This window comes from Bubalus kerabau, chromosome 1 (genome assembly GCF_029407905.1).
Source record: "Bubalus kerabau isolate K-KA32 ecotype Philippines breed swamp buffalo chromosome 1, PCC_UOA_SB_1v2, whole genome shotgun sequence".
Lineage (NCBI taxonomy): Eukaryota > Metazoa > Chordata > Mammalia > Artiodactyla > Bovidae > Bubalus > Bubalus kerabau.
In genome coordinates this window covers 24,528,144-24,543,658 of record NC_073624.1, presented here as the reverse complement: position 1 = coordinate 24,543,658, position 15,515 = coordinate 24,528,144, and the positions used below count along the sequence as shown (strand labels likewise).

At 43.7% G+C, this 15,515-nt stretch overlaps 1 protein-coding gene across 4 annotated transcripts in view; it reads right to left on the bottom strand.

Annotated features, from left to right (window-relative positions):
• Positions 1 to 260: 260 nt before the first annotated feature.
• Positions 261 to 15,515, bottom strand: part of BORCS5 (BLOC-1 related complex subunit 5) — a 97,691-nt gene continuing 82,436 nt past the window's right edge. For 2 of the 4 annotated variants that reach the window (XM_055570423.1, XM_055570422.1), the window contains one exon: positions 1,946 to 2,608. In XM_055570423.1, coding sequence (XP_055426398.1) covers positions 2,378 to 2,608 — 231 coding nt within the window. In that variant the 3' untranslated portion in view covers positions 1,946 to 2,377. Of the gene's footprint in view, positions 2,609 to 15,515 lie in introns of all 4 variants that reach the window. The other 2 variants (XM_055570421.1, XM_055570426.1) reach the window with 2 other exon arrangements.

The following is a 15,515-nucleotide window of genomic DNA, read 5'->3' as shown; positions in this document are numbered from 1 at the left end:
CAATGACGGTGAGGGCTGAAAAATGCCAGGTTTTGTCAGTCTAGTGGAAGGGAAGGTGAGAATGCCTCGTATTATTTTTTTCAGCTTTTCTGCCAGTTTGAAGTTAAAAAAAAACGTGAAGTTAGGAAAAAGGGGGTGTTTATGTAGCCACATCAGATACTAAAATGTATTATGAAATTTTAATATTAAAAGTGTGAAAAAAAAAGCATGAAACAGTATGAAGACAAAGATCAATGGATTCAAATAAAGTCCAATGCCAGATTCTCAATCACATGAAAATTTAATACACGAGAGGAACACTGCAACGTGGCGGTGGGAGGCATTAGTTTAACAAACATTGTGGCCGCCTCCGTGACATTTCCTAGAATAACCTTAGCTACTCAACAGGCTTCTAAAATTACAGAACATCTTTCCTGATGTGAACTCTGATGAATTGCTCTAGAAATGGCTTAAAGCCCCACTAAAATCCCGACCATCAAAGGCATTTATAAAGACAAGCTTCTCAGGGCCCCCAGAGTTGGTGCTCTGGGACAACCTAGACGGACAGGGTGAGGAGGGAGGTGAGAAGGGGCTTCGGGAGGTGGGGGGACCACAGGTATATTTGTGGCTGATTCACGTTGATGTATGGCAAAAACCCCACAATATTGTGAAGTAATTACCCTCCAATTAAAATAAATAATTAAAAAAAAAACAAACCAGGAGGGAATACAACTTGGAAAAGAAAAGAAAAAGAAGAGCTTCCTTCACGAGAATGGCCCCCAAACCTCTGACCCCTGCAAGTCCAGCTCCCCTGCATTCCACACTCCCAGTGCAGGGCTTCCAACCCCTCCCTGGCTCCCTCAGGCCACTTCACCTTCCTGGGCTGGGTGTCTACCCACTTTCCTCATGGTGCAAAGAAATGGTTCCCAGAAGGGTGCCCTCCGAGGAAGGCAGACACCCTCTTGGGCCTCTTCATTTGGCTCTGGGTTCCAACCTGTCTTTCTGGCTCCAAGAGAGTGAACCATCTTCATATGTTTTGGGCCTTAGAAAATTCTAGAAGCTGTTGATTTTTACACCATGTTTAAAATTTTAGAAAATTGTATTTTCCATTGAGCTTGGGATATTTATACTTAAGCCATCATGCAGCTGTTTTATGCTCTACATTTTACTCTGGGTTCTAAGAACCTTACAGGATAGTGTTCGATCAAATTTGATCAAAATCTGATTAGAAGAATCAGATGACGTTTACCTGAGAGATGCTAAATTAAGTGGGATCAATTTTAACCTTATAAATATACTAAAGGCTGTTTGGACATATAAAAAGTCACACTCTGCGGTCTGGAGAAACCTCGGGAGCCCCGTGGGCCCCAGCGACCTCCCTCTATCCCCAGCTCCTGGTCTCTGTCTGCCGGCCTGGGTCAGTCCTACACTCCATTTCTCGGCTTCTGCAGTCTTCTCTTCCACTAGAACCTTTATAACGTGCAAAGGACTGTGCTAAGAACTTCTGTGGCTCCTCAAGTTGCTTCATTTCCTAAACCCCCAGAGAAATTCAGCAGCGCTTGCGTTGTTTTTTCTCTTCAGGAAAGAAGGGCAGGCACTACACAGCCCTTTCTGTATGCAGACACAGTGTCTGGCCCAGGCAGTGGGCCCCGTGGATGCCTGCTGGGTGCGCGCTCTTCCTCTCTGCTCCATGCGTCTGCGAAACTAGTAAAGCAATGCTGGCTAAAACCTGCTTCAGAAACTGGAGTCCTGCCAACGCTGATGTCACAAGAGGAAACCTAAACTGTGTTTGCATCAAGGAAACCCATTATCAGTGGGAGACGAACCCAACCAGGCTGTGGAAAGGGAGGCTTCAGTTTCCAGTGACGACACAGCAGGGACACCCTAAGCTAACACAGGAGCGATGCCAGCGCCCTGCCAGGCTGGATTGAGGCTGGCTGCGATGGAAACATGACACGCACGCCTGGATTAAGTTAGCTCTTTATGTATGCAGCCCAGACAGTTATGGAGAAAAATGTCACAGAGGCATCAGGGACACAGGGCTTCCTCAAATCTTCTTCCCCCTTCTCTTCATAGTTTCAGTCTGCAAGCTAGATTAGGTAATATACACTATCAATTAAAAAAAAAAGCAAACTAAATTAAAAAAATAATTCCCAAGGCAGGGTTCTGTACAGAATTCCTAAGAGTTCAAATATTCCCACTTCAGAGACCATGGAGGGCAGGTTGGTTGGCTTTGCAGGGGAAAGCGCGTCAAGGGGAGGGCTGGAGCATCACAGGTCTCCAGGGCAATGGACTGCCTCCCGTGCCCTTGGGGAGCACCACACTCCCCTGACCTAGGTCACCTCCTGTGTCTCTGGTTCCAAAGGCCCCGTGGCCCTGGCGGTGCCGGGGGGCTTGGCTACAGCCTGAGCTCGCGGTCGGGCTTCACGCTGAAGGGCTCCAGGCGCTCGGCCTCAGGCAGCAGGCTGTTGAGTCGCTCCAGCAGCGGTACCGTCTGGTCGATGCCCATCTGGATGCGACGCAGGATGGCCGACATCTCATTGACCTTCTGGATCTGCTCGGCGTATTTGGCATATCTTTTCTGGCGCTCCTGCATGAAGCTAAAGAGGGTTTCTACAGACAAATCCATCTGCAGGGGCGAGAGAAGTGAGACACATTCAATCCCATGGAAACAAGTCCCGGCGAGAGGATGGTGGTGGTGGGGGGCGGTGAGCAACAGGTGCGGACCACGGGCCACGTGGGGGACGACCAGGGTTCCTGGAAGTGGAAGCCTGGGGGACAAAAACCTTCCCGAATGTGGCTGGAACCCTCTGCAGGGGGAGTGAGGTGAAAGCACCCAGCTCCCCCCGTTCTGGGTGTGTAAGCCACTTAGTCCTAGGTAAGGCCCAGGGAGTTTCTAGCTCTTTTTCTCTATAGAAAGAATCCTGCGCTGGGAATCAGGCAGATGGGGTTTGACTCTGGCTCTGCCATTTGTATAGATGGAGAAGCTCTATAAGTCAGCAAAAACAAGACTGGGAGCTGACTGTTTGCAAAATTCAGACTTAATTTGAAGAAAGTAGGGAAAACCACTAGGCCATTCAGGTATGACCTAAATCAAATCCCTTATGGTTATACACTGGAAGTGAGAAAAAGATTCAAGGGATTAGATCTGATAGACAAAGTGCCTGAAGAACTATGGACAGAGGTTCGTGACACTGTACAGGAGGCGGTGATCAAAACCATCCCCAAGAAAAAGAAATGCAAAAATGCAAAATGGCTGTCTGAGGAGGCCTTACAAATAGTTGAGAAGAGAAGAGAAAGACAAAGGAGAAAAGATATATCCATCTGAATGCAGAGTTCCAAAGAAAAGCAAGGAGAGGTAAGAAAACCTTCCTCAGTGAACAACGCAAAGAAATAGAGGAAAACAACAGAATGGGAAAGATTATAGAGATCTCTTCAAGAAAATTAGAGATACCAAGGGAACATTTCATGCAAAGATGGGCACAATAAAGGACCTAACAGAAGCAGAAGATATTAAGAAGAGGTGGCAAGAATACACAGAAGAACTATACAAAAAAGATCCTAATGACCCAGATAACCACGATGGTGTTATCACTCACCTAGAGCCAGAAATCTTGGACTGTGAAGTCAAGTGGGCCTTAGGAGCATCACTACGAACAGAGCTAGTGGAGGTGATGGAATTCCAGCTGAGCTATTTCAAATCCTAAAACATGATGCTGTGAAAAGTGCTGCACTCAATATTCCAGCTAATATGGAAAACTCAGCAGTGGCCAGAGGACAAGAAAAGATCAGTTTTCCTTCCAATCCCAAAGAAGGGCAATGCCGAAGAATGTTCAAACTACCGCACAAATGCATCATTTCACATGCTAGCAAAGTAATGTTCAAAATTCTCCAAGCCAGGCTTCAACAGTATGTGAACCAACAAGCTGGATTTAGAAAAGGCAGAGGAACCAGAGATCAAATTGCCAACATCCACTGGATCATAGAAAAAGCAAGAGAATTCCAGAAAAACATCTACTTCTGCTTCACTGACTACACTAAAGCCTTTGACTGTGTGGATCACAACAAACTGTGAAAAATTCTGAAAGAGATGGGACTACCAGACCACCTTCCCTGCCTCCTGCGAAACCTGTATGCAGGTCAAGAAGCAATAGTCAGAACTGGACATGGAACAATGGACTAGTTCAAAATTGGGAAAGGAGTACGTCAAGGCTGTATATTGTCACCCTGCTTATTTAACTTTTTTGCAGAGTACATCATGTGAAATGCCAGGCGGGATGAAGCACAAGCTGGAATCAAGATTGCTGGGAAAAATATCAATAACCTCAGATATCCAGATGATACCACCCTTATGGCAGAAAGCGAAGAGGAACTAAAGAGCCTCTTAATGAGGGTGAAAGAGGAGAGTGAAAAAGTTGGCTTAAAACTCAACATTCAAAAAACAAAGATCATGGCATCTGGTCCCATCACTTTATGGCAAATAGATGGGAAAACAATGGAAACGTGACAGATTTTATTTTCTTGGGCTCCAAAATCACTGCAGATGGTGATTGCAGCCAATTAAAAGATGCTTGCTCCTTGAAAGAAAAGCTATGACAAACCTAGACAGCGTATTAAAAAAGAGACATTAGTTTGCTGACAAAGGTCCTCTCGTCAAAGCTGTGGTTTTTCCAGTGGTCATGTATGGATGTGAGACTTGGACCACGAAGAAGGCTGAGCACCTCAGATTGATGCTTTTGAACTGTGGTACTGGAGAAGACTCTTGAGAGGCCCTTGGACTGCAGGGAGATCCAACCAGTCCATTCTAAAGGAGATCAGTCCTGAATATTCATTGGAAGGACTGATGCTGAAGCTGAAGCTCCAATATTTTGGCCACCTGATGCGAAGAGCCAACTCATTAGAAAAGACCCTGATGCTGGCAAAGACTGAAAGCATGAGGAGAAGGGGATAACAGAGGACAAGATGGTTGGATGGCATCACCGACTCAATGGACATGAGTTTGAGCAAGCTCCGAGAGACGGTGAAGGACAGAAAAGTCTGGCATGCTTCAGTCCATGGGGTAGCAAAGAGTGAGACATGACTGAGCGACTGAACGACGACAATTGCCACTTGAGTTGCTAATACTCATCCTTTCTGTCTCAGGTTTCTCATCTGCAAAAATCAGGGGACTGATGGCAGATTTGTAGGGTTGTTGGGAGGACAAAATGAAATGAGGTGTGCTAACATACCAGCTCCAATACTTTGGCCACCTGCTGTGAAGAGCTGACACATTGGAAAAGACCCTGATGCTGGGAAAGACTGAAGGCAAAAGGTGAAGCGGGTGGCAGAGGATGAGATGATTGGATAGCATCACCAACTCAATGGACATAATTTGAGCAAACCCTGGGAGATAGAGTGGTGGCTTCCCAGATGGCGTAGTGGTAAAGAACCGCCTGCTAATGCAGAAGACATAAGAAACATGGGTTTGATCCCTGGGTCGGAAAGATCCCCTGGAGGAGGACATGGCAACACACTGCAGTATTCTTGCCTGGAGAATCCCGTGCACAGAGGATCCTGGCGGGCTACAGTCCACAGGGTTGCAGGGAGTCAGACATAACTGAAGCGACTTAGCAGACACACACCTATGCGTGGGAGATAGTGAAGGACAGGGGAACCTGGCGGGCTGCAGTCCATGGGGTCACAAGGAGTCGGACATGACTTAGGGACTGAACACCACCACCACCCCAGCTCAGGGCTCAGCCTAGCACTGAGGAGTTTTACAATTCACTTGGTCCTCTGTCCTTGCTGCGGAGCACAGTCAATCTACATGAGCTGCCGGGAGGGAGTGGCACTCTCTGCCAGAACCACAAATGTCAACCAAGTCAAGTCAACACCATGAGAGGTAAATAGAGGACTGCTTCATGCACCCTCCCTCCAGTCAAACAAATTTGGGGTTCTGGGCTCCCCTTCTGGGATCTGTTTTCCTCCCTTGATGGGGTTCTTTGGAACCGATCATCTGGATAAAAACAGGGAGAGCGTACCACCAGAGTGTCAGATGCCCGTACCCTTCCTCTGCACAGGCCCACATCCACTCCCTCTCTGCCTGCTGCTGTTCCCTGACCAGGGAAGAAACAATCACACCACCAAGACTCAAGTTTCTGTCTCAAAGCGCACATGCTCCCTCAGTCCTTCCTTCCTAGTCATTTTGATATAATAAAGATTAAAAATCACAATCATTTCAAATCAATGCAGAAAAAGCACCTGACAAATTAAATTATAAAACATTTCAGCTAATTAGGAACAGAAGGAAACTCCCTCAATCTGACAAAGGTGTCTATGAAAAACCAACACTTAACATCGTAGTTAGTGGTAGACAACAGTTTTCTCCCTAAGAGCAGGAATAAGGCAAGGATTCTTTCCCACTCTCCCCACTTCTCTTCAGCATTATACTAGAGATCCTAGACAGTGCAATAAGACAACCAAAGGACATAAAAGGCACAGGCACTAGAGAGGAACAAATAAAATGGTCTTAATCTACAGATGACATGATAGTGGGCCTAGAAAATCCTATGGAAACTTAGACCCAAAACCTAATAAAACCAACAAGTGAACTTAGCAGGGTTGCAAGACACACAGTTAATATACAAAAATCAATTGCATTTCTACATATTCGCAGTGAACAACCCAACAATGGAATGAAAAAATATATATAAAACTTAACAACTGCATGAACATCAACTTAGAGAAAGTGTCAAAAAAAAAAAAATACGTATAAGACCTGAACACTGATATTACAAAACCCTGCTGTGAAAAATTAAAGGAGATCTCAAAAAACGGAGAGGTATATACCATGTTCATGGAAGATTAAATATCAAGATGTCAATTTTTACCAAATCGATTTATAGATTCATTTTCAATCTAAATCAAAATTCTAGATGGCCTTTTTTTGGGGGGGGGGGCAGGTAGGGATTTGATTGGCTGATTGTAACTAAATAGAATGGTCAAACGAAGTATGAAAAAGAACCAAGTTTGGGAAGCTCCCTGATGTACTGTGGTTAGGATTTCAGGCTTTCACTGCAGTGGCTCAGATTCAATCCCTGGTTGGGGGACTGAGATTCCACAAGCTGTGCAAGGTGTGGCAAAAAAAAAAAAAAAGAAAGGCACAAAAGAACAAAGTTTGAAAGACTTATAGTACTTGTTTCAAGACCTAATATAAACCTACAGTAATCAGAACAGTGTGGTAGTGGCATGGAGACAGGCATATATAGACCAGTGTAACTGAAACGAGTACAGAAATAGATCTAAACATATGTGGTCAGTTGACTTTTTTTTTAAACCAAAGTTTCCAAGGTAATATATTAAAGAAAGTTTTTCAATAATTTATAGAACAACTAGATATCTATACAGAAAAAAAAAAAACCTGAACCCCCACATCTCACTCCCTTCACAAAGATTAGCATGAAATGAATCACAGACCTAAACACAGAATCTAAAACTATAAAACTTTTAGAAGAAAACACAGGAGAAAAACCTTTGCTATCCTATAGAAGCAAAGATTTCTTAGGTCTGAAAAACATTAACTATAAAAAAAAAAAAATGGTTAAACTGATCATTGAAGTTTTAAATTTTAAAATTTAAAAGAATTTTAAAATCATCGAAATTTTAAATTTTAAAATTTCTCTTCAAAAGATATCATTAAGAAAATGATAAGGCAAGACACAGACACAGACTATTATATATATATGTGTGTGTGTGTGTGTATATACACACACACACACATATATTCAGAATATGTAGAGACCACTTACAACTCAATATTAAGAAAAAAAAAAATCCAAGTTTTTTTTTTTCCCAGGAGAACTGACCTGGGCCTTTGTCTCATTAAAACATTCATTGAATTTCTAAAGAAAATCTGCTTTTAAGATCTTTTTGCATGCATGCTTAATCACTTAGTTGTATCCAACTCTTTGAGACCCTTTGGACTGTAGCCCACCAGGCTCCTCTGTCCATGGGATTGTTCAAGCACGAATACTGGAATGGGTGGCCATTTCCTTCTCCAGGGGATTTTCCCGACCCAGGAATCGAACCCACATCTCCTGAGTCTCCTACATTGCAGGCAGATCCTTTAACCGCTGAGCCATCAGGGAAGCCCTAAAAAGGAGAATCAAGATCCCTTCCAGGAAAGTAAGCCTCCAACTGATCAGCTGAATGTCAACTGAATTTATTATGAAGGAAAGGAGGGGAGCCCCTGGAAATGTCTGGGAGCCCAGGGAAAGCTCGAAGTAGGTGAGCTTGCCGGAGCTGAGCTTGAAGTAGAATCTGGATCTCTTGGGTAAAAAAGTAAAACTTGCCTGAAGACGGAATCCATGGGCACTGCTAAGTAAGGTGGACTACAGATCAGGAAAAAGAGAAGCTAGATATTAACCAGATGGCATTTTCCACAGAACTCCCAGGGGGAAGCCCCGACAGTGTGGAAAGAAGACATTGTGGTCAATGGCCATATCACTGTGAAGACACTGCAGGCCTTTTGTCCATGATCAAGATGACTCTGGATGCCACCCCTATCTATGCTATCTATGTCTCTAGATAGCTACTGCTCCCAGATGAGAAGTGGCTACTCATGACACCAGTGTCCACAGGGCTGAGCACTTCACCCGGGAGGGACCTGTTTCACAGATGCTCCCGTCCTTGCTGAGCTGGGGTGGCAGAAAAGCACTCGGTGGTTTTCAGACCCATTGGCTTAAACCCTCAATAGCTGACCTCCTAAGGTTTTGCCAGAGCTTTCACCTAAGGTGTGAACTGACCATCCAGACCCTGCAAAATGACCTGCTCAGACATCTGAGGCATTTCTGAGCTGGAGCTGCGTGACTCACAAGTCACTCTGAGAGCGGTGGGCGTCTCTCAGAAGTGGGGCAGGGGCTTCAGTAGAAACAACAAAATAAAGGGTTCCTGTGAGCACGTCACCATTCTAGCTTTACGGCTGACTGTATATAGCTTGCAGCTGAAGACGGTGCTGTCAGACAAAACTGGGTCAAAATCTCGGTTGTGCATATGACTGATCATCTTTGTGACCTTGAACCAATTACTTAACCTCTTCGACCTTCAGTTTCTTCACCCTTAAACTAGGCATAATGTTAGGACTTACCTCATGTGATTAATGTGAGGAATAATGAGATAACACGCACAAAACACACAGAAGAGCCCCAGATAAACACAATACCAAAAACATGAGAACTGAAAGAGAAACTATGTCTAGAAACCTCTTTCTCATGAGAAATGGAAAAGCAAGATTAAGTAAATACGGGCAGAGAAAATGATGACCTTTGAAGATATCCACATAGGCGCATGTATCTCTGTTGTATAAAGGCCCAGTGGTGCAGTGGCTGAGACTCTGTGCTCCCAATGCAGGAGGCCTGAGTTTGATTCCTCATCAGGGAACTGATCCCACATGCTGCAACTAAGAGTTCTCAGGCTGCAACTAAGACCCAGTACAGCCAAATACATAAAGAAAGAAAAACATTAAAAAAAGGAATTTTAAAGGCGGGTGAGCAACTTTTATGCCTCATCACTATTACACTATCTTCAAGGCTTACACACTCATTCAGAGGACAATCTACCATTGCATTTTTTGCTGGTAAGTTTTATTTTTGTTCTGAGCTTCTGCTACTGAAAATCTTACAACACAGTCACATTACTTACCCCCAAGTTCCCTTACAGAAACATTTCACACTATGTAATAACTGAAATCATTATTTACCTACAAGTCCTTCCGTATGTTTTTGATTTATATGTTCAGCCATGAGAATGAGTTACTATTACCACTGTTTGGTGCTACCAACATGGTAAAATAAAAATATATACATATACTTGCATGTATATATACATTTTTCAAAAAATATTTTGAAAGCAAGCAGAAGAGCTTCAATAGACGATATCCTCTCTAGCAAGAGTACACTGCTTCAAAAATTATTTTTTAAAATTTCCTGATAGAATAAGCTTTGATGCTAGTTTGGGAAAGGTAGGTCATCCCATGGAAGATGTCTAAATGCTTCATGGAACTTCCCTTTCAAAGTAAAGATAACCTTGTCAAAGTAGTGATACATACTTCAAGAGTAAACAGCTCTAAGTTAGAAAAAAGATGCATGACAACAGCAAGAGCTTCAGAAAGAAGAGTGTACATCTTCTAAATTCTAAAACCCTAAGCTGTAGATAGGTTCAAGATGGTAAAAAGAAAATTTAACTTTTTCACAGATCAAAAGAAAATGATTAGACAAACCATGTTTCACAGTTAACAAAATTCAACTCTATACAATCAACAGATTATTGCTTTTCCTCCTCTTCTTAAGTTACTTAAGTCTTTTTAAAAAAAAACAAAAAACTGTTAAAAAAAGACTGCTTAAGGACTTGGGACTCACCTGGTGGTCCTGTGGTTAGGAATCTGCCTTGCAATGCAGGAGACACAGGTTTGATCCCTGGTCGGGGAACTAAGATCCCACATGCCTCGGAGCAAGAAAGCCCACACACGGCAGCCAGTGAGCCTGTGCGCCCCTGGCACACGATCGCACACGATGCAACCAAGACCCAACGCAGCCTCAATAAATATTTTTTAAAAAAGATTGCTCAAGAACTTGAGACTCTATTTTAAAAAGTCACTCATTTTTTCCATCCTTTAAAAGTAATGTTCAGCTTTTAATATGATGTCTCAGTTAACTTAAGCTTTAAGGTCAACTTTTATTTGGTCTCAAATAGTCCACTTTCTCTGTATTCATTCTGCCTTTAAATTCTGGTTTCCCAAGTTGGTCAATTTAGGAATATGGAGGTTGGGAGCTGGAAGCCACGATGGGCTGAGGCCAGCGAGCCAAGGGTTTTCTGCCCTCTCCTCACATTTCAAATCCAGTCCCAGCTTTGTTCCTTTGTATAGATATCCTTCAGCGCTCCCAAGTGTAATGAATACACAGGGGTACACAACTCTGCTCTTTTATTATAATTTTTGTTTCTAGCTAGAGGGGTTAAATGGAAAACTGAGAATTCATTCTAGTTTACATATATCCAAATAATGAATTCTCAGGTCTGTAACAATCTATAGGGATGTGGCCAAGCCTCTAATGTCTTTTTGGAGATGGGCATATCACTGATTTTTAGCAATGCAGGCTCACCCCCAGTCCTTGACTTGGCTAATAATTCGCTACCATAGAAAGATAGAAGTCAGAAGGCTTGAATTTAAATCCTACTATCTGTGTGAGCCTGAGTTTCTACTTCTTAAAAATGGGAATAGTAATACCCGTCCATCATCCACCTATTATTTTACAGTAGTGTTATAAAGATTACAAATGAGACGATATATTGAAAATGACCTAAAAAGAGACCAGAACTATAAAAATGCAAAGTTATATTATTATAAGAAATACCATCGGATGGCCAAATCTGTTTGGAGATCTGTTTTTCATAAGTACTATCATAAAACTAAGAAATTCCCCAATTATATGATCACATTAAAAAGAAACTGCTTCAGTGCTTTATAAAAAGCTTCACTCTTTCTCCCATTCTGAATCTCAGAACTACTGACTGTGATTAGAGAGCAGCTGACATAACCAAGTAAATTAGTACTGTCCCAAGGGCAAAATCTGGGGCTGCAAACATACAGCTTGAAATTCTGTCCAGTGGGCACACAGAAAGGTGCTCAACATCTTCAGTCACTAGGAAAACGAAGATCAAAACCACAAACAGCTACAACGTGACACTCACTAGGATGGCTGAAATAAAAAGCTAGGCAGTAAGTGCTGGTGAGGACGTGGAGAAACTGGAATCCTCATGCACAGCTGGTGGGAACGTGAATGCTACGGCACACTTTAGTTTCTCCAAGAATTAAACACAGGGTGACCATTAAATACCACACGACCCAGCAATTTTACTCTTTGATACACACACACACACACACACACGCTCAAGAGAATTGAAACAGCTATTCACAGAAAAACCTGCAAGCAAATGTTCATGACAACATTATTTCATAATAGTCACAAAGCAGTAACAACACAAATGCCCATCAACTGGGAAATGGATAAACCGAATTGTGATATATCTATACAACAGAATAGTGCTTAGTCATAAAAAGGGAAGCGATACTGATATAAGCCACACCATGGATGAACTCTGAAAACACTATATTAAGTGAAAAAGCCAGACACAACAGGCCACACCATATGATTCCCTGTATGTGAAATGCCCAGAAAAGGTGACTCAGAGAGACAGAAAGGAGATTAGTGGTTGCCAGGGGTGGGAGAATGGGGCATGGGGAGTGATGGCTAATTTATACAGCACTTATTTTGGGGGGTGATGAAATGTTCTGGAATTAGATAGTGATACTGGCTGCACAAGTTTGTGAATACACCAAAACCACTGAAGTGTATCCTAGAAAACAATGAGAGGTACCTCAAACTCAAGCTCTTCATCATTGACTGGAACCTTCCTTCAGTTCAGTCGCTCAGTCGTGTCTGACTCTTTGCGACCCCATGAACTGCAGCACGCCAGGCCTCCCTGTCCATCACCAGCTCCCGGAGTCCACCCAAACCCATGTCCATTGAGTCGGTGATGCCATCCAACCGTCTCATCTTCTGTCGTCCCCTTCTCCTCCTGCCCTCAATCTTTCCCAGCATCAGGGTCTTTTCCAATGAGTCAGCTCTTCGCATCAGGTGGCCAAAGTATTGGAGTTTCAGCTTCAACATCAGTCCTTCCAATGAATACTCAGCACTGATTTCCTTTAGGATTTGTTCTTTTTTAAAAATTTTTTTGTTTTATTTATTTTTTAGCCATGCCACATGGCATGCAGGATCTCAGTTCCCCAACGAGGGGTGGGACCCACATCCCCTGCAGTGGCCGTGCCGAGTCTCTAACCACCAAGCCACCAGGGAAGTCGCATTCCTGACTTGTCCCTGCACTGACCCCGTCATGTCCACCTTCCTAACGTCACTCTGACTGGAAGCATCTTCTGGAGGTCTTTCTTCAGCTCTAAGAACCTGACGCTGTGGCTTCATTGCTTGAGCTTTCACACATCTGCTACCTCCTGATTTTGCCTGTGACCCATATGATCAGCTGTCTCCACTTCAGAAAATGGACTGCCCCTTGCTGTCAACCAAAGTTTGGCCCATTCTAGCCCACCATCATCCATCCATTCTCATGGGGATTCAGACAGATTATAAAAGTGAGGGTTTCCTAGGTTGCAACAAAAACTCTTCCGAGTCAACTCTATGGTTTCTGGCTTTCTGACCCTTCTCCAGACAACCATCCCCAAAAAGGACCAGGAGCTCTCTGTGGGAATCTTCTCTGGGGTGCCACCCTCTTGCACAACAGACAGATGACAGGCAGATGTTTTCATCAATTACGCCATAGGCTCGGTGACATCAATTACCACACACTGGATGTTCTGATGTGACTATTTCCAAAGGCAATTGTTTATGGTGACTCTTACAGATAAGAGTAAACTCTTGCCACTTATTCTCACATCACACCTTTGATCTGTAAGTCAGACAAGCAGGGAAATCCTTCCCTGGCAAATCTCAGTCTACAAGGTCTACCGAAAACAGGAACTGAAATCCATACTAGCTGGACTGTTTCTTTCAGTAATCTTGTACATCATATTAGGATAACTAGGAATGTAGAACACAATATATAATTTAGTAATTCCCTAGATATTTTAATGAATGTAATAAAATCACATAATAACATGGACTTCCCTGGTGGTCCAGTGTTGAAGAATCCACCTTGCAAGTGCAGGGAACATGGGTTCGATCCCTGGTTGGGGAACTAAGATTCCATGCTGCAGAGCAGCTAAGCCCACACACAACTACAGAGTCTGAGCAGCACAACTAGAGAATCCACGCACTGCAACAAAAGATCCTGCATGATGCAACTAAGACCTGATGCCGCCAAATAAATAAAAGTATTTTTTAAAATAAAATAATGTTTAACACTTACAACTACTACCACTGTGGACTCACGCTCTGTTGCTTCAGTTGTGTCCGACTCTTTGTAACCCCATGGACTGTAGCCCCCTAGGCTCCTCTGTCCACGCAAGAATACTGGAATGGGTTGCCATGCCCTCCTCCAGGGGATCTTCCAGACACAGGGATCTAACTGACGTCTCTTAAGTCTTCTGAAGTGGCAGGTGGGTTCTCTACCACTAGCGCCACCTGGGTGAGTACCAATTAAATGTCAGGCACTGTATTATATACCACAGATACATTATCTTTATTTCTCACAAGAGGCCTATAGGGAAAATACTCTTCTACTAGGGCTGCAGAATCAGGGGTTAGAGATCATAAAATGTATCCAGGGTCACACAGCTCATCCTAGCAGTGAAGTCAGAATTCAAACCTATGTTTTTTAGCCTAATCTCCCCCTAGCTTTTCTTCAGAGCCCATTAATTCAAATGATTCACTTCAATGAAATATATACCATGTTGGGCCACGTGTTCGGGACCTTCTTGATACCCTTGACAGATGCATTAATATGGCAATTTTCACAGTTTTCCAGTAGAGTGAAAAGACACTTTTGTTCCTAATTTAAGCACCACCATTTCTTTTTTTAATAACAAGGAGAACAAGCTGCCAGGCCTAACACGAACATTCACAAAACAAAAACCAAGAGGAGACCAAAGGGAATACACTATTTATTAGCAGATAAACTTGAGTGACATTTTCTCTGGCAAAGTCTGCTTATACATTTTGTACTCTGACATTTCACTTATACAAGCATTTCACAATCCTTGACTTCACTGAGGGGGCTCAGAACATGGAGGTTTAGCACAGCAGGGGGCCTCAGAGATCATCTCGTCCCACCCCTCCTCACTTTACAGAAGGAGGCCATGCCGGAGAGAGTCAGCCCACACGGCACGGACTGCCGGCACCAGGGCCGGACTCCAGATCTGATCGAAGGGCCGCCCCACCACACTACCACCAGCTTTTCCACAGCGAGCTCCACCTGGTCAAACGGACTGTCAGTGTGTGTCACAACCGTGACCTAAAACAGGAGTTTTCCAGATTCACAGACACAGAGGACGGACTTCGGTGGCCAGGAGGGGAAGGGGAGGGATGGACTGTGAGTTTGGGGTTCAGTTCAGTTCAGTTCAGTTCAGTCGCTCAGTCGTGTCCGACTCTTTGCGACCCCATGAATCACAGCACGCCAGGCCTCCCTGTCCATCACCAACTCCTGGAGTTCACTCAGACTCACGGCCATCCAGTCAGTGATACCATCCAGCCATCTCATCCTCTGTCGTCCCCTTCTCCTCCTGCCCCCAATCCCTCCCAGCATCAGAGTCTTTTCCAATAAGTCAACTCTTCGCATGAGGTGGCCAAAGTACTGGAATTTCAGCTTTAGCATCATTCCTTCCAAAGAAATCCCAGGGCTCATCTCCTTCAGAATGGACTGGTTGGATCTCCTTGCAGTCCAAGGGACTCTCAGGAGTCTTCTCCAACACCACAGTTCAAAAGCATCAATTCTTCGGTGCTCAGCCTTCTTCACAGTCCAACTCTCACATCCATACATGACCACAGGAAAAA